We start from the raw sequence: 26,798 nt of genomic DNA, 5'->3' as shown, positions 1-26,798 counted from the left end.
GATCCTCACCCTCTACTCTGCCGTGGTCAGGCCCCACCTGGAGTACTGTATCCAGTTCTGGGATCCCTGGTATAAAAAAGACAGGGATCTCCTGGAGAGAGTCCAGTGGAGGGCCACAAAGATGATCAAAGGCCTGGAGCATCTCCCCTATGAGGAAAGGCTGAATGAACTGGGGCTGTTCACCCTTGAGAATAGAAGACTGAGAGGGGATCTTATTAGTGTTTATAAATATCTGAAGTGTGGGAGACAGAGGGAAATGTTCAGCCCCTTTTCAGTGGTCTGTGGAGAGAGGACAAGGGGCAGTGGCTGCAAGTTGGAGCACAGGAAGTTCCGCACCAACATGCGGAAGAACTTTTTCCCAGTGAGGGTGACAGAGCCCTGGGAGAGGCTGCCCAGGGAGGTGGTGGAGTCTCCTTCTCTGGAGATACTCAAGACCCGTCTGGACGCCCATCTGTGCAATATGAGCTAGGGAGCTGCTTTGGCAGGGGGATTGGACCCGATGATCTCTCGAGGTCCCTTCCAACTCCTAAATTATGTGAATCTCTGAATTTTCTGGTACTTCACTTATGGAGCATTAACTGAACTTAGGTTAAAATAGATTTCTTTGTAGGTGATGGGAAAATGCCCAAATCAAAACAAGTTCCCTAGAGATGGTTAGCCTCTGCTGAAATCCACATTTGTATTTGTCATGTGTAATGGAGGATACCCTTGCAGATGTGCTAGAAATTCAAACTTCTTAGGAGTTTTTAAATACGGAAGCATAAGTCAGATTTCAGTAGCTTTAAAGGATGTTTTGAATCACTGTATGACTACACCATGATATTCTCTGAGCTAATTTAACTGATCTAGCAAGTGTTCTGTCAGTGATTTATCTTCGACTGGTGAGGATGACATTAAGGAGCAAAACTTTTACATATGATAAACGCAAAACAATGCATACTGGGCAGGGGCTTTTAGTTGAAGAGATCTCTCTATCATTATCCTGGATTTCCTGCTCCCTTGCTTTACCTGGTTGTCAGCAATTCTTGAGTAACTCCCCACAGAAAATATTTTCCTCAGAAACTCAGAAATTTTAAAAACTGTGGGTGTTATATCTGAGGCTGGTCTGTGAAATTAAATGAGAGACTGACAGCCATCCTGGCGTAGGGGAATGGCACAAGGCCAGCACAGGGCAACTCAGCCTTCCTGATTGCCTTGGCTTTCAGCCATGCCAGAGATGAGAGGATGTAGTCCCAAGGTAACGTCAGCAACCAGTTCAGTCCAGCTGCTCCACGCGGGACAGGGAACCAAACATGGTAGTGAGAATGGTAGGGTAGGAGCCAAGACAGCAAGGGCTCCATTCTTCAACACACAAAGGAGGGAGCATGGCAGGCTGGGGACTAGCAGCTGTGGTTAGTCCACAGGCCAGATACCCAGACAAGTTTGTGGGGATGAAGCACAGGCAGATCCACAGTGATGAATCAGTCTGAGAGCAAGCCTGGCGGTCAATCCGCAGGTCAGAAACAGGTCTGGTGGTGATAATCAGGGTCAGACGCTGCCTGGTGATCAACAGGAGCACGGAGATGAGACTGGGCTGAGGTCAAGCTGGGAAGTAGTCCACAGATCAGGGTCTGGATCAATGAGGTCCATGGCCAGGCACGGGCATGGTTGTGACAGAGCTGTAAACAGGCACACTTATAATCAATCCAGCTCAGACAGGTTCTGAAGGCCTTGAGCTGACCTGAAATGAGACTCCTAGGCTCATGGGTGGATGTCCCAGGTGAAGCCACTCAGTGTTGTGAATGAATATTAGTGCCCTTAGGGCACCAATATGAGAGCTATATTTTCCCCACAGCTTAGACGGCATGGAATTGAAGAGAGAGGTAGGAACATTTGAGTACAACAAGTAAGCAGCAAAAAGGGAGAAAAGTTGTATGTTTGTTAAGATGGCTATCACATGTCTAAGTTCCAGGAGAATGGGCAGCTGTGTTAAGTAGGAAATCTTGCTGTGGGTAGTTTTTCATAAACAGTTTTGAGTCACCTTGTTGCACAGGATCCAGGCTAACCTGCCTCCTTCTTCTGGGTGCCACATAGCACATAGCCTTTGATTTGGAAGGCCCTGATAGCTCTTCCTCCTCTTCTATATCACTTTCCCCCAACCATCACTTCTGGATTTCGCTGGTGTTCCTGCTTCATTAGATTCTCCCTCTTCATTCACACTTCTGAGACCTGGACCCCTTGATCCAAAGAACAGGGAGAGGGTCCGGGGAATATTGCAAGCTGCTTAAAGCAGCCGCCACCCCAGTCAGTTGTATTGGTCTGATTACGAGTGGTCCATGTGTTCCAGCCCCACAGCACGTCAGCAGTGATGCGGAGACCAAACTACGACGCTTGGCAGTTAAGTGGCTTCCACTCCTTCACTTTGACGCAGATACCTCACTATGTGAATGTATCTTACCAGCTGGAAACAGCTAGTCTGGAGGGTTCTAAACAGAGTTAAAATTCAGTTGTCTTTAAGTTATACCTACTAACATACATGAAGGGCCTGAATGGCTTCTGGGACAGGGAAATAGTTGCTTGGTTTTTTTCTGGTCACATTCTTTGAGTGTCGTGGTTTTACGCCAGCTAAGAGCCGAGATACAAAAGAGCAGGGGAAGGGGTAAGGGGGGGTGAGAGGCAAGGGAAGGGAAAAGGAAGGGGCAAATAACCCCAAAACCAAGAAACTAAAAGGCCCGTGGGTTGGGATAAGGATAGTTTACTAAGATAACAGAAAGATAAAATATAACAATGCTAACAAGAATTTAGAGCAAAAAATATATGAAGCTGTTGATACACAATGCAGTTTCTCACCAAACCCACAACTCAGGCTGTGCCACCCAGAACCGTCCCGGAACCCGATCGTCCCCCAAAACTGCGCGTCCTGGAGCCGCCCCTCTCTTCCTCCCATCAGCCCCCCCGTTGTACTGAGCATGACGTAATTGGCATGGAATATCCTCTTTGGCCAGTCTGGGTCACCTGTCCTAGTTTCATCCCCTCCTTTCTCATGAATAGAGAAATATGAGGAGCTGAAAAAGTCCTTGACTGTCTGACAACAACTAAAAACATCAGGGTGTTATCAGCACTGCTTTCATTTTAACTCTCAAACACAGCATTCCATCCGCTGCTACAAAAGAAGTTAACTCCGTCCTGACCAAAACCAGGACAATGAGAACTTTTAATTGGACATCTATGGGAGAGCACACTGGCTACTCACCAATAAGAACATCATAATGGATTGATTGCTACATGAGACAAAGAATATGAGTAACATGATGCATATGAAAGAGGAGAGAAACTTCTTGAGATTAGCTGGCTGGAACTGCTCTATTGGGGTGTTAGGGCTTGATTACTCTCTTGTGAAGACATATTCTCATCTGGTTGAGAGTAAGAGGTCAGATTAAAACCTATGATGTGAGATCATTTATTCTGATTTTTAAGTGTCCCTGACTTTGCTAGGACTGTGTTGCAGACCATCTTTACTGAAAAACTATGGGGTTTGTGGGACTGTTAATTAAATTATCTTCTGAACTTTTGCAGGCCATATATGTATTTTTCCAATTTTTTCTTTTTTTAATATCTGTATACTAGAATACCTGGTAGTATAATTAGGAACAAGGTCATGGAATTATGGAGGCAAAATTTTTCTGGGTAATAAAACAAATCATTTGAAAGTTAAAAGCATGGGGAAAAAAATTCCACAAAGCATAGTGCCACCTGCAAATGTTTTGCTGTTATTTTCCATTCACTGAAATTACTCCTTGAATAATTCCATTTTGGTTTTTGTCTTCTCTAGGCTTCTGGGCCCGTGAAATAGGCAAAATGATTGGCTTGCAGCACCCACTCATACCTGTTCATCATCAATATGTTGTGACATCTACTATCCCTGAAGTGAAAGCCCTAAAAACAGAATTGCCTGTGATTCGTGACTTAGAAGGATCATATTATTTAAGGCAAGAAAGAGATGGTCTTTTATTTGGCCCATATGAAAGTGAGGAGAAGATGAAGCTGCAGGACTCATGGGTAACAAATGGAGTCCCACCAGGTAATTAAGAACATTACAACTTTAAACTTGAGAACAATTAGCACATGTTTTAAGATGTATAAAACCCAGTCTGTCATGCTGCCTTCTGTGATGGAAAATAAATATTTGCAGTGCATGATTACAATGCAAAAACATTTATTCAGAGAATAGAACTCCAATAATAAGAGTCAATAGAAATAAAAAGGCCTATTTGAACAGGCACAAAAAACTGATCTACAACATAGTCTTGCCCTGCTCTGAACAGGTGTCTGTGCTTTATGATTGGATGTAATCACCAAATCTGCATTATGGAGCCTTTTGCAACTGAAAAGATTTTTTTTTTTTAAGCTGCAGGTCTCTCCAGCATACTGACAGGGCATTTGGGTTTTTGCTCTTCCCACAGAGATAATGTGGTTGTCAAGCATTAGCACAGTTGTAGCAAGGGAATGTCTTAAATTGCTGTGCTAAGATATAAGTACAAGAAAGCTATAGATTTACAGAGAATTTTTGTGCAAAAAAATGCCAGTCATGTCATACTGCTGCATTACATCTAGGATCCAGCTTGTCATTCACTTCCAGGCAGAAAGTTATATTGTCAACCCTGTTGCTGTTTTAAAAAAGCACAATGTTTCCTAAGGAAGAGCTGTCAGCATTGCTTGGCTGTGGATTGCTCTGTCACAACTTTCTGAACTTAATGGCTACAGTTGTGTCAGGACGCTCTACAGACTGATCTTCAGCAGTGCTTAGAGCTGAGACGTAAGGCTGAAGTACATCCAGGAACTCCACAAACACCATGGAAATCACAGGCTGACACAGGCAGTATCTTTCCTCCCTTCCCCAGACTTTGGCCTACTGAGAAAAATAAGTGGAAGAAAAGGAAGGAAGTTTCTGTGTGCCTCTGCTGCCTTACTACTGGACTGTTGAATTTGTGTGACCTTAGGGTTAAAGGACAGTGTAACTGCAATGACGATAAACTCCATCATGCCCGTAGCCAGGGGTTTCTGCACACCATTCTTCTCACATAGGGTGGCAAAGGCTTGAACATACTTGGCGATTAATTCTGTATAACTTTACGTATGTAGATTGCATAACTGTATTTTAAATGTATTTTCAGTGTAATTAAGTATATAATAAGAGTCAAATATCTGTGCAGGTTTTGGGAAAGAACTTTTTGAGTCTGACTTAGACAGAATAACAGAGCATATTGAAGCTGCTATGGAAATGGTCCCAGTTCTGAGAAATGCAGACATCATAAACACCATTGCGGGTCCTATCACCTATTCTCCAGACATTCTTCCAATGGTCGGACCACATCAGGGTGTCAGAAATTACTGGGTAGCTATTGGGTTTGGGTGAGTAAATTCTTTATGACAACTTTCATCAGTAATACTGTTAAAATAGCAGTCAGCTCAAGCTTTGCAAATTTTTGTGGGATTGGGAGTCATTTTACACGTTTTATGTAAAATATCATTCAAAACAGGCTTAATTACCACTACCTATATAATACAAGCTCTCTTGTACTATATATCCAATATATATACACAATTATATATACAATACTTCTTCACAACTCTCACTGTTTTTTCAGTTTGTTTCTTCCTTTTATTCTGGAAGCAAATTTCTGTGATACTTAACAAAGCAGCAAGTAATGGGTAGCACTTGGTACTATCTGTGCAGAAAGTTACAGTCATAAGAGTGCTGGGCTTTATAATAAACTTTCCAGTTTAGCTTATGTATTGCTTTGAATTAGGTTGTATTCAACCATTGTTTGGCATATGCAGAAACCAGTGTCACTGATGCTGTGGCAAGAATGATTGGTCCAGGGAGAACTTTTACTATGGTATCAACTTTGGATTGAAGAGTGGAAGGCATACTAAGCAGAAGGCACTGCCAGCATAAAATTGTAGAATCTTTTAGGCTGGAAAAGACCTTTAAGATCATCGAGTCCGACTGTTAGCCTAGCACTGCCAAGTCCACCACTAAACCACGTCCCTACATGCCACATCTACACTTCTTTTAAATACCTCCAGGAATGGTGACTCAAACACTTCCCTAGACAGCCTGTTCCAGTGCTTGACAGCCCTTTTTGATGGAGAAATTTTTCCTAATATCCAATCTAAACACCGTCTGGGAACACAGTACTGGGTTACTGACTGCTCTAGGGATGTGAATGCAGTAACGGTGCTGACTTTTGAAGGCTGTGCTGAGAAATGATGTTGCTGACAGTTGGAGAAATGCAAATGTGACAACAGGAATGGGTGTTTTACTTGCGTCATTTATTCTCTCCTGCTCATTACAACGTTGTCTTTGAATGTGACTTACAGCTTATATACTCAGGCCCCGCTGAAGTCAGTGGTAAAACTCCTATTGCCTTCTCTTTATTTGTCCATTTGACCATTGATTCAAGATGGATAGAATGAACTGAATACACTTCCAGGCACATGTTATTGAACACATTCTGTTTACATTGTTTTTCCAATTGCCTAACTTGCTGTTCAAAATCCAGCTTTTTCCAGTTTTCTTTCAGTCCAAATCAAACAAACCCTCAGATTGTAAGATAAGGCAGTACCACTAATGCGCTTTCTGAGACCCTCAAAATAAAAAGGTTTGGTAATTTTGCAATGATTCATTGTGAAAGGTATTCACCTTTGCTGCTTGGATTTAAAGAAAAAAAATTTGTTATCTTTTAGTAACATTTGCAGAACTTAGAGTTACAAAAGTGGTTTGCCTAGTCGCTGTCCACTAGAAAGACTGTTTAAGTTCATCACTGTGCTGCCAGACTTTGGAGCCTGTTTTCCTTCATTGGTGTCAACAGGAGCAGAATCGAATTTCCATATAGGAATAGCTGAAGACCAGTGTTCTAATGCTTAAGTTTCTTTAAACAACTTATTTGAGTAATTTGATTAATGTCTAAATGTTTAGAAACAGGTCGCAATTATGTTACTGTATTGGATTGCTACGTCTGCTTTTCAGGGACTTTTGACTCTCTGTTCACTCTCTTCTGGGTCACTGCAGTGTTTCTACCAGTGTTGTAATTTTTTGTGTGCATTAGCAAATCCTTATCTCACAGTCAACTAGCAGGGACATTGTGACAGAGGACTTAGTGCTGTTAGTTTAGAGGATTTTTATTATCTAAAATTAGCAGCTTGCTAGGCATTTTAATGTGCAAAGTAGTTAGGGGTATAGTTAGCCCACAGCTAACTGCTCGTAGCACTGTTTATTATTGAGGTTGCTCAACACTTCCCATTTAAGACTGTTTTCAGTTACGGCTTTGAAAATGCCAACAAGAGTAGGGTAGAATTTTATTCAGAAAAAAATTAAGTCAAAATAGTGTAACCATTCCAGATAACAAGATTTTTGGAAGATATGTTATTTTGCTGCATTAAGGTTTTTGAGGTGAAGTCTCTCTTTTGAAAAGCTCTAATCTCCCTGTGTTCTGAAAATTAACTTCACAGTTAGCAGAAATGATCTTTCTCCAAAGATAATGCATTTCTGCCTCTCCATCCACAAGGCATGTTCACAAGGCTTTATAAATATTACAGCTTATAAACACTTAATAGACAGTCACTAAATCTTGCATTAAGATTCAGGAATTCTATTTGTAGTAGTATTCAACAGCCAGAGATGGAACAGGAGTTTTCCTGCAGAAATGGTATAGAAAAACAGCTAAATGTGGGACAGAGACACTAGGAAAGGGACCACGGTGTGTAAGGACTCAGATTTCTTAGGGAAGAGGAGTGGAATTAGTTGAAAATCAAGAGAAGCAAGGCCTTGTAAATAAGTAAGGCACAAGAGTAGCACAGGGACAATGGAGAAGATAATCTCTCAGGGACTGCAAGGAGAGAAGCAGAACAGAGAAGGGCATTTTGTGTTCATTAAGGAAATTTTCTCTAAATCCTCATCTGAAGATTGAGATTCATAGAGTGTACTGTTCTTTACAGCTACTTGTAACATCACATCCCTGCAAAGCATGTATTTTATTCTTCTGTAGCAGGACTGCAGTTGATACAATCAGCTGCCCATTGCCTGAGGTAATGTGGGATTTGGGCACCCTGCGTGATTTAAAGTCTGTGATAATGTGGGCCCAGATAGGAGCACAAAAATCAACTGATTGCACAGAGTCGTCATGGCAAAGCTCTGCAGAATGTGGAGACCTGTCAGCCAACGTGCCGTGCTGTGCTTGCAGTAGCAGCTCCACATTGCAGGGTGGTCTTGCCCCCAAGGTACCCCTGACATCATCTTCAGCTGAAGCTAAAAAGCTGAATTGCATTTGTTGTTTGTTCCCATATGCAGTCCCGCGGTGGTGTCTGTGCTGTGTTCCTCTATGCTTTTGGCTGCAGGGAATGGTGCAGGGAGAGTTAAACTGCCTAAAATGTCTTCTGGAGACATTCTTGAAGGCATTGAAGCCATGGTCACTCACCTTTACTCCATCAAGTGCAGTGATAAAAGTTTGGTATGGGAATCTAAGTATTTATGCTGAACAGTCTAAAGTGCATTTGGCAGAATTACTTCAAGTACTCAAAGGTTTCCTATTTCTGTTTTATTTAAATAAATAATTACAGATGAACCCCCACTATATCACTTTGATTTCATCAAGATTATGAAGCCAGGCATTCTACAGTTAGTGCTAGAACTAAGTTGGCTGTGTAATCTGAATGTATTATTAGACATATGCGTTAGAACTGAAAATGATTACATCCTTATTTCCCCCACGTATTCTTGCCAATTTAGTTGAGGGCATAGCATTCAAAATGCAAAGTTGATGAACAGCAATTAAATTTTGGTTTAGCTTCCCTATTCAGTATGAATGTCTGTGATTTAATTACTGCATGCTAACCTAAATTTGGTTTTGGACAGACTTACTTTTTCTTGAGAATTTTTTTTTTGCTGTGCTCACTGAAGCATTTCACAAGTAACTAATAATTTATTTTCAGAACTTTCCAGGACAGGATGCTGTTTTGACACTTCTTTTTTTTTTAGGCATGGCAAACATTCAAAGAGGTATTAAAAGAAAAACATTGTAATTCAGTCATTAGTAATTACTGGTAGTTAAATGTTGTGGTGTCAAATCTGAGGTGCCTGCCGTTCCACATTACATAATACTGGTTGACCACAAGTAGGTTGATAAAGTGACATGCACGTACTGCAGCACAATGAAGATCCTTGTACCCAGTTGCCCACTTCAGGTACCTCACAGGAGCACATTTCACACACTGCTTTTTTCTGTATGGATGGCCAAATGTCACGCATTCTGACAGTATAGAATTATGTACAAAATGTTTAAGGAAGGAATCCTTACACCTGTCACTTCATAACTTCTGAGCAGCTACCTTGCTATCTGTTGTCATTCGTTAAATAAAGGTTTCTAATAAGAGATCTCTACAGTCTGATCCTTCACACACTCTTTATGTAGGAACAGAATAGGCTTTCTGGTAGTATTTTCTGTTAAAATTTCTACCTGTTTATTTTGTTAGCACAAGCTTTCTGGAACCATTTCTTTTTTAGTTGTAGTGGAGAACAGAGAAGGTAAATCAGGTGAGAAAAAACAGCATTCAATTCTGGCACCACTGCAAACAAGTCTTCTAGTTTTATCTGCAGTTCTGCTACATTCCCTGTTTCTGTAAAGTTGTCTTCGTACTGCTGTCTCCTGGCTTTTGCTGCTGTTGCTCTTTTCACTGTAAAGTAAATATTCATTGTAGCTGCTGGGAAGTCCCAGTCTGCTTTTCAAACCTGTGTCTGTTTTCATCAAATCATTGAAAAAGATGAGGTATTCTATGACTAGAAAGTGTATTTAATTGATATCAGAAGCTTGAGAACTTTCTTTAGTATTAATTTTTGAAGAGTTCTGATGTCTCCAGAAAAGATTGTTTAATTCTGAACTTCAGAGAAAGAGTTTGATGTAATCTCAAGCACTACAAATGCCATACATTGGCAATGGAGTTTTGCTGCTGACAGTGAGTCAGTAGAAGTATCTGTCAATAAAGTATGTAGTCTTGGAAAACAAGACAAAATAGAACAACAAACCAAAATAAGGAACAATTTAGCATACTAAATTACTAGTCATATATATGCTAGTACTAAATTTTAAAAACACACAATAAAAGACTTAGCACTACAAGACTTTTCCCTGTTTTTCAGGTATGGAATTATACATGCTGGTGGCATAGGGAAGTACCTCAGTGACTGGATCCTTGAGGGAGAACCTCCATTTGACCTGATAGAATTAGATCCCAACCGATATGGAAAGTGGACCACTACAGAATACACAGCAGCCAAAGCAAGAGAATCTTATGGTTTTAATAACATTGGTAAGGTATTTTTTAAAATACATTTATATCCTGAAAATTAATTCCAAGAAAGCCTGCCTCTAGATGTAATACATATATATATATATATATATATGTATTAAATGATGTACAGTATTGAGTATGCCATGATTTTTGGTTTGTTTATCTTTTCCCTCTAGTTGGCTACCCTAAAGAAGAAAGATTTGCTGGGAGACCTACAGAAAGAACCAGTGGGCTGTATGATTTGCTGAAATCAGAATGTTCAATGGGCTTTCATGCAGGATGGGAGCAACCTCATTGGTTCTACAAACCTGGAGATGAGACTGGATACAAGTATATAAAAGTTTAGCTTCCCCCCAATCTGATAAATTGTCATGATATTAAGGGCCAGATGAGTTAAATTTAATAAGCAGCATATATTTATACTTTATTTAAGATCCAAGTATCTATTAGGTTGATCTTCCATTATTGATTTTTCTGTAGTTTATAATCCATTTCTCATTCTGATAATGCAGCTATTTTGAAACACACATCTAGGGAACATCCTAGTTCAAGAAAAATATTAGAGAACAATTTGTTATGTGTTTGTATTTTTCCCCCTTATAATTTGATCAGCAGCACTGATTATTTGATCAGTATAGAGTTTTCATGAAAAAGCTGCTTCCTCTCTGTATAATTCTCAGGAAAGGTGAAGTTCTGTCCTCCTTTTATTTCCTTCTTCTCTTTTTTCTTTTTTTTTTTCTGTACTGGCCTGCCTAGTTACCTGCTTGTATCACGGAATATCCAGCAAATAAATGTTTTCCATTGGGATAGTGGAGTCCCAATCTAAATGAGACTCATAAAGGAATAAGGAGACATACGCTGCTGTTCAGAAATAAAGCCTTTAACACCTTAAACTCAAATAAATGATTCGGCAACCAAGTATGCTGTAAATTTGCACAACAGACTACTACTTCTTCTAACATTTGAATAGTACACAGTTTATTGTGCAGAATAGTTGATAAAATACCAACCCATATCTTTCTCTGTTGTTAAAGGATTTTAATAATTAAGCTATGTTAGACCAAGGAAAATATTGGGTAAGCTACCTAGTATTAGGAAAGTCTATCTCTTTTGAATGATAATTGAGCTGAAGAAACTGAAGACTATGCTTTGCTGCAAAAAAGCACAAAATTTCCAAGTTGGGTTTTTGTTTTATGTGTGTAAATGCTCTGTTTCAGACCCAGTTTTCGGCGCACCAATTGGTTTGAACCTGTGGGCCGTGAGTATAAACAGGTTATGGAAAAAGTCGGTGTGATTGACCTGTCACCATTTGGCAAGTTTAAAGTAAAAGGCACAGATTCTCTTAAGCTGCTGGATCATCTATTTGCAAATGTTGTTCCAAAGGTAAACGGGACAGTGCTAATTATTTTGAATATAGAATTTAAACAAACAAGATCTGTTTCAGAAATGGAAAATGAGGCATAATATTATTGCCATATCTTTCAGATACTGAGCACTCAAATCCTTTGAAGAAATTGCTGTGTCAGGAGATGTATTTCCCTCAGTTAAGGGTATGGACAGTGGGGTTTATTTTAGAGTAGCTTCACATAGAAGAACCTTTGACACAAATAATTGAATCGTAGAATGGTTGAAATTGGAAGGGACCTCTGGAGATCAACTTGTCCAACCCCTTGTTCAAGCAGGTTACTTGGAGCTCATTGCTCAGGACTATGTTCAGATGGCTTTTAAGTATCTCCAAAAATGCAGACTCCACTGGAGCTCTCTGGGAAACCTGTTCCTGTGCACAGTTGGATTTACAGTAGAGTATTGCTTCCTGGAACCACGGAACCTTCTGTGTTTCAATTTTTTGTCTAAAGAAGTCCAAGGGAATATCACCTGAAATTCTTTTACCATAGTATTAGACTATCTTGACAGCTGCCTACCTAACGCTGTGATATACTGTGGCTACTTTAGGCAGCAGAGGAAAACAGTGGAAGGTCCTCTTGGCTGACCTTAGCTGGATGTTGTTCTTCCTGGCTGCCCAAGGGAACAGTTTTGTTGTGTTTTGTTTTGTATTTTTTTTAAAAATATGACCCATGCTTATCTGCCACCCCATTCATACTGACTGTTCTACAGTGGGCTGCCTGAAATAGGATATTCAGGATATTCAGCTTTCAGCTCACACCTGTCCTTTCTGCCCAAGTGTGGCTGCTCACAGATCCTCTGAGTATTATCCTGTTTTCAAAAACAGCACACTGTGACAAACTACCCCAGGTTTCCTATTCTTGGTCCTCAGTTTATGTTAGTACTCCATGAGTCTCTTTGTCTTCCTGCTTTGTCACCCATTCTCATCTAGTATCTCATCTTCAGAGATACACTTCCAGCAGGCAGATGTTCCCTTCCAAGTGCTGTAGCCATGGGGTTTGCTCATTTCAGCACAAAAGTTCGTAAGTTTTTGCTGTAGGTGGTGTTTTAGCTGCTTCAGACACCAGAGGGAAGAAGGGTAGGAAGAGAGTAGGTAGACTGAGATTGTGGTTATGAAAGCAGAGGTCAGATTCAGCTGAATGGGAAGGCTGTACACAAGAATGGCATCCTAAAGCTTTAGGAGAAAGAAGACCCTGAATTACTATGTGGTCCTATTTTTTACTGTGTTGATTTTGTGATAGCAATACAGATTAAAAGTTTTTCTTCTTTCTAGCTTGGGATAACTGTCATCAGTTAGATGACACTACCTGAATACATTTATGTGGCTGGGGAAAAGCAGAATCAAACAGGAAATTATGAGAAAAAGCAAGTGCTTTCTATGGAGTTTTATAAGAGTTGCTAAGGAGAAAAAGAAAGATAGGCAGCAAATTAGTATGAACAGTTTATGAGTCCAATTAAAAAAAATCCAGTATTCACAAGAGTTGATTATTTAAGCTAGCTGATTTTTAGTACTGTTCAAGGTTGTCCACATCATAAAATAACTGAGTGAAGTTGCTTGACATGTATTTATATCAGAACCAGGTTGTGAGTGACTACCAAAAGACCCTGAGAACTCAGTTTTGTGCCCATAATATGTCAGTAACTATATTAATGTGATATGACCTCGGAAAAGAATGTTTAATATCTGCAATTCAGTTCCTTTTTCCATTCATTGTCTGGGATCTGGGCATTGACTGGGTGATTGACAAGGTTCTTATGAAAGCAGAATGAGATAAGAGAGACTAATTTCTGCCATTGGAGCCAGACAGCACACCATCTGTGTCACATTTATATTTCTGTTTCTATGGATGATACCTGTATGAACATGTATATGTTTCATGGTCACAGCTAAGTAACTCTTATTTGATTTTTTGCCTGTAAAGAATCAGATTTCTACACAGAACCCAATTCAAATATACAGAGATGTGGATTGATAGTCAGCAACTACATAAAACATAGGAGTGTGCATGAATCAGGGCCACAGAAGCATAAACCAGCTCAATATCTCTCTCTTTAAATTAAGGGACAAAGTAATGTTATCCTTATTAACATGAGTTGAAAGCCTTATTCACATGATTGAAAAAAATATGCAAATAACACATGATTTTTTTTTCTGATGATAAAAGAACAAACTAAAATCGATTGAATTTGCACTGAAAATGCATTCTTAAATGTAGCTTAAGAAAACTTTGTGTAATACATAATTAACAAAGTTTATAAAGGTCTTGATTTATCTCATTTCAAAAAGTTCCATTTTTTCAATGAAAAAAGTGATGTTTCCAGTGTAAAACTGAAGCTTGGCCAATCGTGTATCTGTCCACTCTTATTATAGCATAACAGAACAAATAAAAAAAATGTTGTTCTCTCAAGTAATGACATATTTCCATATATTTCATAATGCTTAAGAGTTCAAAGGTTTTGTTTTGTATTCTTAATAATTGCAAATTTTACTCTGTAGGTGGGCTCCACAAATATAAGCCATATGTTAACACCAAGAGGAAAAGTTTATGCTGAGCTAACAGTCTCTCAACTGTATCCTGGAGAATTTATGCTTGTCACTGGCTCAGGGTCAGAACTCCATGATCTGAGGTTAGTTTATTTTTGACACAGTAAGTACACAGTACTATACAGTCACATTAATATAGAAACTTTTTTTACTAAGGGCCAAATTCTTAATTGTTACTCAACAAACTAGGTTCAGGTGAATTCTACTTATTTATTGATTTTGGTTTCTTAGAAACTTGTTTGAGCTGAATCCTGAAGCATGAGCAGTTGCATATTGGGTCACTGTTGCTGTAAAAAGATGGAGAATATACTGATAGTTATGTAATATGGTTTAGCAGAGGTAGCTCTTGTTTTGTTGTTTGGCATTGTGTGATGGAACACAGCACAGTTGTTCCTTTCTAGTGTTTTCTCTTACGCAAATAAGAAAATTGGCTTTAAACATGGATGACCCCACAGGCACTGACCTGGCCAATACAGATGGGGAGCTCAGTCTTCCTGATACTGTGATAACGTCTTCTGATTTGGCCTTAGATCACTATTCAAAACAGCAGAAAAAAGGGAGGTAGAATCAGTTACAGGGTGGCCACATTACAGTGTTTTTCATAGATGAGCTTCGGAAGGGACATACTGAGTGCAATAAGTAGCTGTACATACATACATACAAAGAAAACTTTTCTTGCAGGAGATTGCTGACAAATCAGCTATTTGAAATTAATCAGCACATAAAAGATTGACATTTGCTATTCCAACAGATGATGAATACAGTACTGTTTTGTAACAGTCCCATGGGAATCAGTAGGACCATGGTCACATTCAGGAACCAAATGGCAGAAACAGATCTAATGAATTTACTTCTACAGAATTTCATCAGTAGTGGTTGGTACTCCCCTGTGCCTGAGATATTTTAACACTGCTTAACAAAGTAGTAATTTATAAGATTTTAAAATATACTCCATTTATTTTGTGAGGTCCCTGAAAGAAAAGACCCAGCAGATATTTTTTATTAAATCAAAACTCAAAGCTGAACTTCCTGCCAATACTTAAATTCTCTATTCAGGAAGGAACAAGCCTCGTTGCACATTTCTGTTGACAGAAGAATTTATTTTGAGATTTCTTACATTCATTGTTTTTATTGTTTACTCTTTTTGTATGCTTTTATAAATACTTTCTGCATCCAAAGGCAAATCTGTGCTCAGTTCTATGAGATAACTTATTTATCTTATCTTGAAAAAACTCTCCCATACATTTAAATTATCTCTTTCCCTGGCTCTGTCCCAGATTCCTGTGTCCGTCATCATGTCAGAATCTCAGCAGAAAACACCATCAATGCCACCAGTGACAGATTTGACTATTTAGTGCACTACATAGAACAATTATAGTTGGGGTTAGAAGGGACCTTTAAAGGTCATATAGTGTAACCCCCCTGCAATGAGCAGGAACATCTGTCTTCATTTATCAAAACAACTTCAACTCCTCTTGTAAAACAGACTCACCACTCCTTGCATCATCATGGTAGCTGGTTGACCAAGGAAAACCAGCTGATGTTATTTTTTTGGGTTTCAGCAAGGCTTCGATACTGTGTCTCACAGTATCTTGATAGATAAAATGTCCAGCATAAAACTACACAAAGCCACAATGCACTGGCTGGGCAATTGGCTGAAGGGTTGGGCCCAGGGGGTGATAGTGAATGAGATTCCATCTGGCTGGTGGCCAGTCACTAGTGGGCTTCCCCAGGGTATCATTTTAGGGCCAGTTCTTTTTAATATTTTCAGAAATGGCCTGGACATAGGACTAGAGGATGTCTTAAGTAAACTTGCAGATGACACCAAATTGGGAGGAGCCATTGACTCTCTTGTGAGTACAGAACCCTTGCAGAGAGACCTGGACAGATTGGAGAGCTGGGCAATCACCAACAGCATGAAGTTCAGCAAGGGCAAGTGCCAGATTCCGCACCTTGGAAGGGGCAACCCTGGCTACACATACATACTGGGGGATCAGACACTGGGAGGCCAGCCATGCTCAGAGGGATTTGAGGGTCTTGGTCTCCAGCAAGTTAAACATGAGCCAGCAGTGTGCCCAGGCAGCCAGGAGGGCCAACCATGTCCAGGGGTGCATCAAGCATGGCGTGGCCAGCCAGTTCAGAGAGGCGATTGTCCTGCTCTACACTGTGCTGGTGCAGCCTCACCTTGAGTGCTATGTGCAGTTTTGGGCACCACAGTACAAGAGAGACACAGAAATATTGGAGAATGTCCAGAGGAGGACAACAAGGATGGTGAAGGGTCTTGAGGGGAGGTCCTATGAGGAGAAACCGAAGTCCCTTGGTTTGTTTAGCCTGGAGAAGAGGAGGCTGAGGGGAGACCTCATCACGGTCTGTGTCTTCCTGATGAGGGGGAGCAAAGTGGCAGGCGCCGATCTCCTCTCTTTGGTGACCAGTGATAGAACCTGAGGGAACGGCATGAAGCTGTGACAGAGGAGGTTTAGGCTGGATATTAGGAGGAGATTCTTTACTGAGAGTGTGTCTGGGCACTGGAACAGGCTCCCCAGGGAAGGGGTGACAGCACCCAGCTTGACTGAGTTCAAGAAGTGTTGGGACGATACCCTCAGTCCAATGCACAGATATGGCTGCCCCTGTGTGGAGCCAGGAGCTGGCCTTGATGATCCTTATAGGTCCCTTCCAACTCAGGATATTCTGTGACTCTGCAGTAGCCCTCCCAGTAACTGCTCCAGTTAGAACTGATCTTTCTTGGGTGGTCGGAAACACGTAGAAGAAAGGTGTAGAAGAAATCTCACAAATCCCTGTGCAGCAACACTGACTCTTCTCCCTTTGTTGGAAAAACCTGTCTTGACAGACTGCTGCTCTAACACCTCGTAGCACTGGTAGCTCAATCATGTTGCTACCAGGTCATAAGATCATGGTCACTCATCTGCTGTCATTTAAAAAGTAATTAAGATGCAGTTCACAGCAAGAATTTATATTACTTTTCCCTAGCAATGCATATTAATAGCTATTATTACATTTTCTACTATCTAGCCTTCTATTAATCTGTTACTGTTCAACTGGAATATCACATCATCTTTCAATATACCACATGTGAATCCTGACTGCTTTGTAGTTCAAACATTCATTTTACTTCATCACTGCTGCTGTCTGAGAAATCTCAGAAGGGAACAAAATTCAGAAAAAAACATAGGTCTTGAAGTGTGAATATGGAAATTCTTCCTCAAGACCAACATAAAATAATTTTAAATAATTTCTAAATTATTTTAAGGTTAATGCAGAGTACTCTGACCACTGATAAAAGGCAAGTTCTCTGTGATACCTAGTGACCTGTGGAACAGAAGTACTCGTCCACCCAATTAAGTATCAGGAGTCAACTATAGTCAGGCCATGATACTACATGATAGTGTTACAAAAAAATTGGTTTAAGATACTACCATTGTTTTTGAGAAAGTGTGGTAATGGGAGCTGCTGGGAAAGTGAACACCAACAAAAAAATATGCCTTTCTAATCTTTATCTAAATCAATTATTTTTCATAAAAAATTAAGCAAAACTGTTATGTTTTAAATGCAGATGGATAGAAGAAGAAGTAACGAGAGGTGGATATAAAGTTGAAATAGAAAACATGACAGATGAGATGGGAGTACTTGGTGTAGCAGGCCCATATGCCCGACAGATTCTTCAGAAGTTGACAAGTGAGGATCTCAGTGATGGTTCATTTAAGTTTCTCCAGTCTAGACATTTGAAATTTTCTGATATTTCTGTTACTGCCATTAGGATATCATACACAGGTAAGCAATGGAGAAAACAGCCTCTTAAGGAAACAGGCAATAAATAAGTGTAACTAAATTGAAGCTGAAAAATAAATCTCATCATGTATTCATAAGCAATGAGTTAGTAAGAGAGGGAATGGTTTTAAATTGTAAGGATGTAGATTTAGATTGGATATTAGGAAGAAATTCTTCACTACAAGGGTTGTGAGACACTGTAACAGGATGCCCAGGGAGGTGGTGAATGCCCCCTCCCTGGCAGTGCTCAAGGCCAGGTTGGATGGGGCCTTGAGCAGCCTGGTCTAGTCAGATGTGTCCCTGCCCATGGCAGAGGGGTTGGAACTTGATGGTCTTTAAGGTCCTTTCCAACCCTAACCTTTCTCTGATTCTATGATCCTATGAAGTTCATCCTGTTTTATATACAAATGCGTGAGCATCAATATTCCAAATGTGATCTGGTCAGGGTCTGTGCTGAGTTTTCCAAGACCTTTTTCTCTGGAATACCCTATAGTGTAAATATTTATTTTACAGAACAAAAGGCCAGTTCTGATAACCTCTGTGGTATTTGCTGCAAAACCAACGTCAAGAATTGTTTTTTGATTACCATATATTAGTGTTTGTCAAGTGCCTTGAAAATGTAACACTGTAATGCTGAGTATTTGTTTTTCTCAGGTTTTATTTTTATGTCTGTCGCTACTGTGAGGGGCTGAACTCAGACCATTATGAAGCAGCTCAAATCCTCTTTCTGTTGTACTAAATATGATACAATATGCTCGTTTTATGCTTACTTGCACTCAGTTACACTCGCTGCTCACTTGCCAAGTCATTATCTGTTTATAAGGCCCTTAAGCTTCATCTGCCATTGTGACTTTGTTACATGACCTTTTCTTATCAGTTATTCTGATTAGCCCTCACCCCCATCCTGGATTTCAGTTAACAGTTTAAATTAGAATAATAGTACCGCTGTTCAAAATCTAGGGCTTAAATTATCTGGTGCTTCTTGCAGGGAATTAGGCTTGGTACATGATAGCAGAACTGACCCTAGAATGTGAATTAACACAGCATTGACCACCACTTTTTCCAAAGACTATGTTTATTATAGCCTTTGTAATACAGCAAATATAGTATGGACTGTATTCATTAGGATTGTTTCATTGTTGAGCTGCTGATGCCATTAATCTTGTTTGTGTAACAGGTGAATTGGGCTGGGAGCTCTATCATAGAAAAGAAGATTCTGTAGCTCTTTACAGTGCAATCATGGAAGCTGGGCAAAAAGAGGGAATCGACAATTTTGGAACATACGCTCTAAATGCTTTAAGGCTGGAAAAGGGGTTTCGAGCCTGGGGAGCAGAGGTCAGGAAATATAACTTCTTTATTATTCTTTCTCTTTATTTTTGTTATTTCTTTGTGAATGTACAGCTTTTAGTTAGGGCTAGATCAGAGAGTATTTCTTCCATTTTCTCAATTTAGCCTGAAAAGGAAATTTACCTTGTGCAGGGAAAGCTGCAATAATTCTGAACAGTGTCTTTTCTAAATAAAAATAACTAGTATATTCCATTGCACTTCTGGCAGAGAGACACTTATTCACTGATGTTTTTCCCTCTTGTGTATAACAAAATTATGGGGTTTTGCTGAGCTCTAGTGTTTTGAAAACAAAGGTCTGGCTGGTAGATTCTGAAAATGTTTTATTTCTGCATTAACTATGTCATGAGAGGCCATTTAGTCTTGCTTTGTAATACATTTGGAACTTTCCATTTCCCATTAGCTTGTTTCTGCCAAATTTACTCACAATACAGAACTACTCAGGGGGCCCAGAGAATTTGGGGAAAATCAGTACCATTTCTCCTTAGCTGATTTTTTCCTCTTTCCTTTGGAAAGGAAAGAACTCATGGAGTTGAAGTAGTGGGCATTTAGAGGTCTTTTGCCCAGTGATAGTTATTTTCATTCTTTCCTCAGATGCTGCCTGACAAATCATTCCCCTTACAGCTAATGGAAAGGTGGCAAATAGGATTGACTTTGTGTGTTGCCTTCCTCTCCAGCTAAGGCATTCTGCTGTGTTCCAGTTAATCTGCATACCTCCATTATTCAGTCTTCTGCAAATTTCACTCTGCTTTGATGAAAAGTCTTGTTTCTTACCAAAATGTGTGTATACTTTGCATACTGAAAATTAGATTAAGGATTTACATATCTATACATTCTATTAGGCATAATAGTAGATATTATTTTGAAATTGCATGTAGGGACCACAAATGGAAGCTGCACATACACAGTGTGGCATACACTGCCCCAAGAGTAGGCTGCACAGAGGAACTACAACAAAACCCACCAACCCTAAAACTGTGATAGTCCATTGTGTACTGATGATGAACTCATTTTTTCTTTAACAGATGAACTGCGACACTAATCCCTTGGAAGCTGGACTGGAATACTTTGTAAAGCTAAACAAGGTATGCTTTATTATTGTCAAAGTGTTCTGTTATGCTCAAGGGTAAGTGTTTGAAAAGAAAACCATAATCTGTAAAATAAAATAGGTTTAGAAAAGGAACTGAGCACCTTTTTTCACTCTATATAAGATTAATTACTTTATTAAGTACCAATGTATTTTAAAAGTTTCCTATTCTTCTGTTTCTTCCTAACAAAATTACACATTAGGTCGGGAATTTGCAAATACTCAATGTTGTCTACATGAGATCTCTTTGTGATTTCTTTTTGTAGAGAAATTTTAGTCTTATGCTTTTCTAAGCATGTGTATACAAGCTGAACAAGCCTCTTCGTGTTGTGAAAGCTTTTTACCTGATTGTTCTTGTTAAAGGAGCTGTCTGTAGGATCATTTTCCCTTGCTACCATTCTGGTACAGCAATTATTGGAAAAACAATGGATTTTTCAGAAGACCTGGTGTCTGACAACTTGAATAAGAGTCAAATATAAGTTAAATTAATATCTTGGTTTAAAAAATAATAACAATTACTTATTCATAGCATTTCTGAAAACGTCTTCTGCTCATAACTTGTTCCTGCCTGATTTGAAGTTTAGAGAATGGGACTAGTTGAATTTAAATATGCAGTAAAGATGAGAATATATTCTATTTCCTTTTATCACCACCTCCATTTTCTTATATTCATATTTTAGCAAATAAACCTCTGTTATATTCTAAAGATAGAGAAATTCCTTGTGATTCCCTTTTCTGGTCTAAATGAAATCCAAACTAAGTGTCCTAGCTCAGTCAAATAGAGGACCTCTCCATGAAATGTGAAATCATTCCCTGTGCAGCTCTAATATAATCTGTTGCTGTCACTAGCCCGTCAACTAAAACAGCAGTTGCCTGTACAGTGCATGTGAAGTTTTTGAATGTAAAAAAGTTGGTCCTATACATTTCAAGTTAGGTGCCTTTAATGAGCTGATATTTCTGACATACGCTTTTGCCTTAGATTTTCAACTGTAAAATTGAGAAAGTCACATCTTTTCTTTACAAAAGGGAAATCAGAGGGAAAACCAATGTTTGTGAGAAATTTCATCTTTACCTACCCTTAGATGATTTAGATGAATTATCATCTTCTTTATTTTTCCTTTATACCTGAAAGAGTAATAAACCAAATAGTAAATGACCCTTGATATTTTTTGCCATGTTATGTAGTGGCACTGTAGAACTGACCAAGAGAACCCCAAACCTTAAGTTACAGATCTTGAACTTTGGGTAGGTAGGAATTGTGGAGGAATGTTAAACCTAAAACTGTATTTTTGTCTTTATGAGACAATTTCACCAACAGTTACGGGGATGAATGCAGGAAAATGCTTTTCCTCTCCAGCTGTTGAACCTCCCTACAGATGTTAAAGTTTTTCAACCTGTGCAGGATTGATAAAGCATTCATTTTTGTCCTAATCTAACATCAGGCTAGCATGAAATACAAGTTCTAAACTTGTTCTTGCTCATGTATGAAGCTCATCCACTGGAAGGCAAGGCACTCCCAGGGATATCAATGGCCATTACTACATGTAGTAGAGTTACAGTCATCTCCATTGGGTACTGTAATTTTGCCATAATCAGAGAAAATGACATGTACAAGGGAAATACAGAATTTTATGGAATAGAATTGTGTTGTATTTACTCATAAAGGACTTTTCCACCTTGAAGAGAGCATTGCACTGCCACATCCACCACTAAACCATGCCCCTAAACACCGCATCTGTGGATCCTTTAAGCACCTCCAGGCTTAACCACTTCCCTGAGCAGTCTGTTCCACTGGTCAGCAACCCTTTCAGTGAAGACATTTTATTGATATCCAATCTAAACCTCCTCTGACACAACCTGAGGCCTTTTCTCTTGTCCTGTCTCTTGTTACTTGGGAGATAAGACCCAATCCCCATCTGGCTACAACCTTCTTTCAGGTAATTGTAGAGTGATAAGGTGTCTCCTCAGTCTCCTCCAGGAAAAACATCTCCAGTTCTCTCAGCTGTTCCTCATAAGACTGGTGCTCTAGACCCTTTCACCAGCTTCGTTATTAGTGGTGTCTGGGGCAGTGCTAGGTTAACAGTTGGAGCTGATGATTTTAAAGGTCCTTTCCAACCTAAATGTTTTTATGATTAGTAGGATTATCACAGGTTCACAGAATGGTAGGGGTTGGAAGGGACCTCTGGCAGGGAGAATGCAATGAAAGTTGTCAGTGCTACTAGGGGTTTTTTTAACTCCCATTTGATACATCTGGTTTGGTTTGGTTTTTTGTGTTGTGGGGTTTTGTGGTCTGTTTTGGTTTGGGTTTTGTTTGGTGGGTTTTTTTGGTTTTGTTTTTTTTTTTTTGCATGAGGTTTTGGTTTGGCTTGTTTTTCTTAAATACAAGCAGGAAAACAGCTAAAATGGGGAAAGTTGTTGCTTGTGAAGATGCCCATGCAGAATATGTGAAGCCACTAATGTGAATGAAGCATTTAATTCTTTATTGTTCTGCATACTTCTCTGCATGGTTCAAAAGCATGATTGGAACAGCTCTCTGGAGCAGATATTCACATTGTAGATGAATGGGCATGGAGTGAATCTCCAGAACAGGTGCAGCCTTAAACATTCACCAGTGTTGCTGAATTAATGTGAAAAAGGAAGTAATCAGTGTTTATTTATTGACTCAAATGAGGGCAGTTGTGACTGTGTGTTGACACTGCAGAGGTGCCTGAGCTAAATCAGATAATGGAAGTGGTCTAAACCCTGTAGCATGTAGCACAATGTGAGATTATTTACTCTGCTTCTTGGCAGCTTGGGGCTGAGAGTCCCAATTCCATGCCTCTAGTTTTGGTGTCCGTTTGGCTTGGCACAGGCCTCCACACTCCTAAGAGGCCACTGTAATGGAAGACAAGAAAAATACTCTATTATAATCTACTTCTGTGGTTAAGGAAACTTTCCATTAAAAAAGGGTAAAACAGGACACAAAGTAGAAGCAACTGATACTTAAATCTCTTTGACCTATCTAGGTCTGCAGGGTTACTGACAGAGATTGTTTCTTTGAGCATGTACCTCTTAAGTGGGCAGTGTGCTGATTTCGGTGTAAATTAAAAGCCCAATGGCCTGTGCAACAAGCAACTGAAATAGCTACCAAAAAGAAAAAATCCCAACAAACCAAACCAAACAACACGCCCCCGAAACCACCCCCCACAACAAACAGACAAAACAACCAAAAAAAAGGAAAACCCAGGCAGAAAGATTTTCAGCATAATTAAATTCTGAGTGGTAAGTCATGGAAAACGCAAACAGTTTCTAAACAGATTAGAGGGAATGAATAACCGAATGCCAGTGAGTGGAACACAATTGAAACATTTTCTAATTTCCATGAGAGGGCATTCAAATATCTATAGAATAAATTTGTAAAGTCACAATAAAATTCTGATATTTCTGTTTACAAAGCTTATTGTATGCATCATCTTCAGTCACACTGATTTTTCTAGTGGTGAATAACAGGAAAAACTCTGAAAAGCTTAACTTGACAATTATTTTTTTCCCCACAAGTCCGTTAAATTATAGCATGAAAAAAAGGAAATGGTTCCTCAGGATTTCTGTGGCAACTTTCATTTTATCATTAAGGCTGAAGAGATGGTATTGTTCTAGGTGATTTCCTCTAGACTCTGCTTGATGCTCATTTTTTTCTCTAATTTTGGTGTTAGTTGCTTCCTTGCACAGATGAGAAGGCTCGTCTGCAATTAAACCAAAGTGGAAGGACAGAAACTGAATTAATTTCTAATTTCGAATATACATTGTCATAATAATTTCCCAACAAAATCTGTCTGGTTTAGGGGTGGGATTTTTTTTAGTACACGTTGTCTTTCTTTTTTTTTTTTAATTGTTCCCACATTTCGTAAATTAGATGAAGTGTTAGATAGCCTCAATCTCTGATACTTTCATGTCATGAATAAGCACTCTGCTGCTAAATATTCAACAGAGTCCTAATGGTCTGTGTGGTAGGAAAAGTACAGAATACCTCTCAAGAAGAAAAAGTTGTAATTTTTTTTTTTGCCACATCCCAGAATATTGTTTTAGTTCTGCGTGTCACGTTTGGACTTCCCAGGTTCAAGTGGTCAAAGACATATCCCCTCTGAATGCTTTCTGGTTTTTAAAACCCTGGTTTAAATTTATGCCTTATTAAATCATTATCACAGAAAAAGATAAGCAATCACTAGGTATTAATTTACTTAGACCTTTGTTCCAAGACAGAATCAACCACATCTGAGTTTACTTTGCCACAGGTATAAAAACTTCATGTGTGGAATGACAAACACGTCTGAGCCAGGGCAGCCCGTTCTAATGATTCGCTGTCCTTTTGTTAGGAAATATTTTCTTGCTGCACTTCAGACTTATCATTAACTTCTATGCTCACTACTGACATGCACAAAAACCCTGTATACACATTTCCTCACTTCAGAAGCTGCTTGCCTCCTCAAAGCCTGCTAGCACCAACCCTTCCAGCGCTGAGAAGTGACTGATGATTTTTCGCTGATTCAATAACCCTCAAACAGTGTTTATGTTTCTCCTGAGCTCCACGGACCGCGAGTCCCAATCAACCGTGACGTGAACTTGAGCGAACCCGAGTGTCGGTTTGGGTGGGTCGCAGAGCTGAGCTCCCGAAGGGTCTCCTTCCCATGGGCACGCCGCCGTGCCCGCAGAGCCAGGCGGCTGCCCCAGGCTGGTGCTGGGCTTTGCCGTGTCCAAGGCTGCCATCTCCCGGGCACTCGCTGTGCAACAGCAGCTCTCGGCGGCGGCTGGGGAAGAGAAGGCGGTAGATGGTGGAAGCGCTTTGGGACTCGGCTGTATCGCGCTCTTCCAGGCCGGGCACCGAGTGCTTAGCTAAGTTTTGGTGCTGGTTTCCTTTAGGAGAAAATACCCTTATCAGAGAGTGTTTCTGTGTTGCAGCCCTGATTTATTTACTGGGGCAGTTCCTTTGTTCTTCATTCCAAGCATTTTTCTGTTTTATACAACTCCCAGACTCTCCCTCTCCCTTCACTTGTCCTTAGATCAACTCTACCTGCACTTTTACTTTCTTTTTCTTTCTGATCCTTTCCCAGTCTGTTTCTTCCTATTTATGTCTTACCTCCACCCTGCTAAATGTCTGTCTGCATTTTAATATCAGAATACAAGTCCTACCTCATCTTCTGACCTTGGCATTGGATTTCTGAGATGACTTTTCCTAGTGCACCTATTAGACGTGTAAGCATTTAATTCATTATGAATATAAGTTGTGTCATGCCCTGCAATTTCAACCAGATGGTCGTATGACTGTAAATCAAAGATACAGTCCCTGTGTACTGACCCGACATCCACCATAACTACATGTAAGTTATCTTGTGGGACACTAGGATGAGCAGCTGTTAGAGTGTGCCTCCATCCTTTGTTAGAAGTTCAATCTCATAGATTCACGTCTTCCTCTTTCCAGCTGTGGTTTGACCCTGGCTGGAGGCCAGATACCCACCAAAGTCACTCTTTCACTCCCCTTTTAAGCTGGATAGGGGAGAAAATATATATTGAGAGGCTTAGGAGTCGAGATAAGGACAGGGAGAGATCATTCTGCAATTAGTGCCACAGGCAAAACAGACTCAACACAGAATAAAGGAAAGAAAGCAGTTAATTTATTACACTGCACTGCACACCCAGTGAAACCAGAGTCAGATAATGAGAAGTCTGGCCAGATCTTAAAGCACCTTCCCCCACCCCCTCCCTTCTCAGCAGACTTAACTTTAGTCATGATTTCACTCCCTTCTTCCTCCACATTGTGGCATGGGAAGGGGCAGGGAATGGAGGTTTCAGTCAGTTCCTCAAAAGTTGTTTTCCTTCTCAGCTGGTGCCAAGGGGCATTCCTCACACCCTTCCCCTGCTTCACGGTGGGGTCCCACCCACAGGAGACAGTCCTTTACAAACTTCTCTAATGTTAGTCCCTTCCCACGAGCTTCAGCTCTTCACCAGCTGCCCCAGCGTGGGTCACTTCTATGGAATACAGTCACAGAATCATAGAATGTCTCTCAGTCTCTCAGGTCCAGACTGCTCCATCCTGGTCCTCCAGAGAGTCACAAGTACCCCCAGCAAACCTGCTCCGGTGCAGATCTCTCTCTCACTCATCTCTATGTCTCTGTCTCTCTCCACTGGGCTTGCTCCAATGTGGGTCACAGCATCTGCTGTATATCTCCCCCTGATCCAGCGTGGGGCCTCTCCACGTGCTGCAGGTGGGGTCTCGGCTTTTTCTGTGGGCTGCAGGGGGACACCCGCTCCAGCATGGGTTTCTCCATG

The 26,798-nt window shown here is 40.1% G+C and overlaps 1 protein-coding gene across 1 annotated transcript in view; it reads left to right on the top strand.

Moving 5' to 3' along the window:
* The window catches only part of DMGDH (dimethylglycine dehydrogenase), a 50,886-nt gene that overhangs the window by 14,885 nt on the left and 9,203 nt on the right, over nt 1-26,798 (top strand). Inside the window, exons 6-14 of the mRNA XM_084278595.1 lie at nt 3,812-4,060; nt 5,193-5,391; nt 10,178-10,347; nt 10,506-10,659; nt 11,547-11,712; nt 14,231-14,361; nt 17,850-18,067; nt 19,242-19,399; nt 20,434-20,493. Of these exons, the coding sequence (XP_084134721.1) occupies nt 3,812-4,060; nt 5,193-5,391; nt 10,178-10,347; nt 10,506-10,659; nt 11,547-11,712; nt 14,231-14,361; nt 17,850-18,067; nt 19,242-19,399; nt 20,434-20,493 (1,505 nt within the window). The remainder of the gene's footprint in view (nt 1-3,811; nt 4,061-5,192; nt 5,392-10,177; nt 10,348-10,505; nt 10,660-11,546; nt 11,713-14,230; nt 14,362-17,849; nt 18,068-19,241; nt 19,400-20,433; nt 20,494-26,798) is intronic.

This window comes from Gallinula chloropus (assembly GCF_964237585.1).
Source record: "Gallinula chloropus genome assembly, chromosome: Z".
NCBI lineage: Eukaryota > Metazoa > Chordata > Aves > Gruiformes > Rallidae > Gallinula > Gallinula chloropus.
The sequence above is the reverse complement of the archived record's forward strand: the minus strand, read 5'-3'. Positions and strand labels throughout refer to the sequence as shown.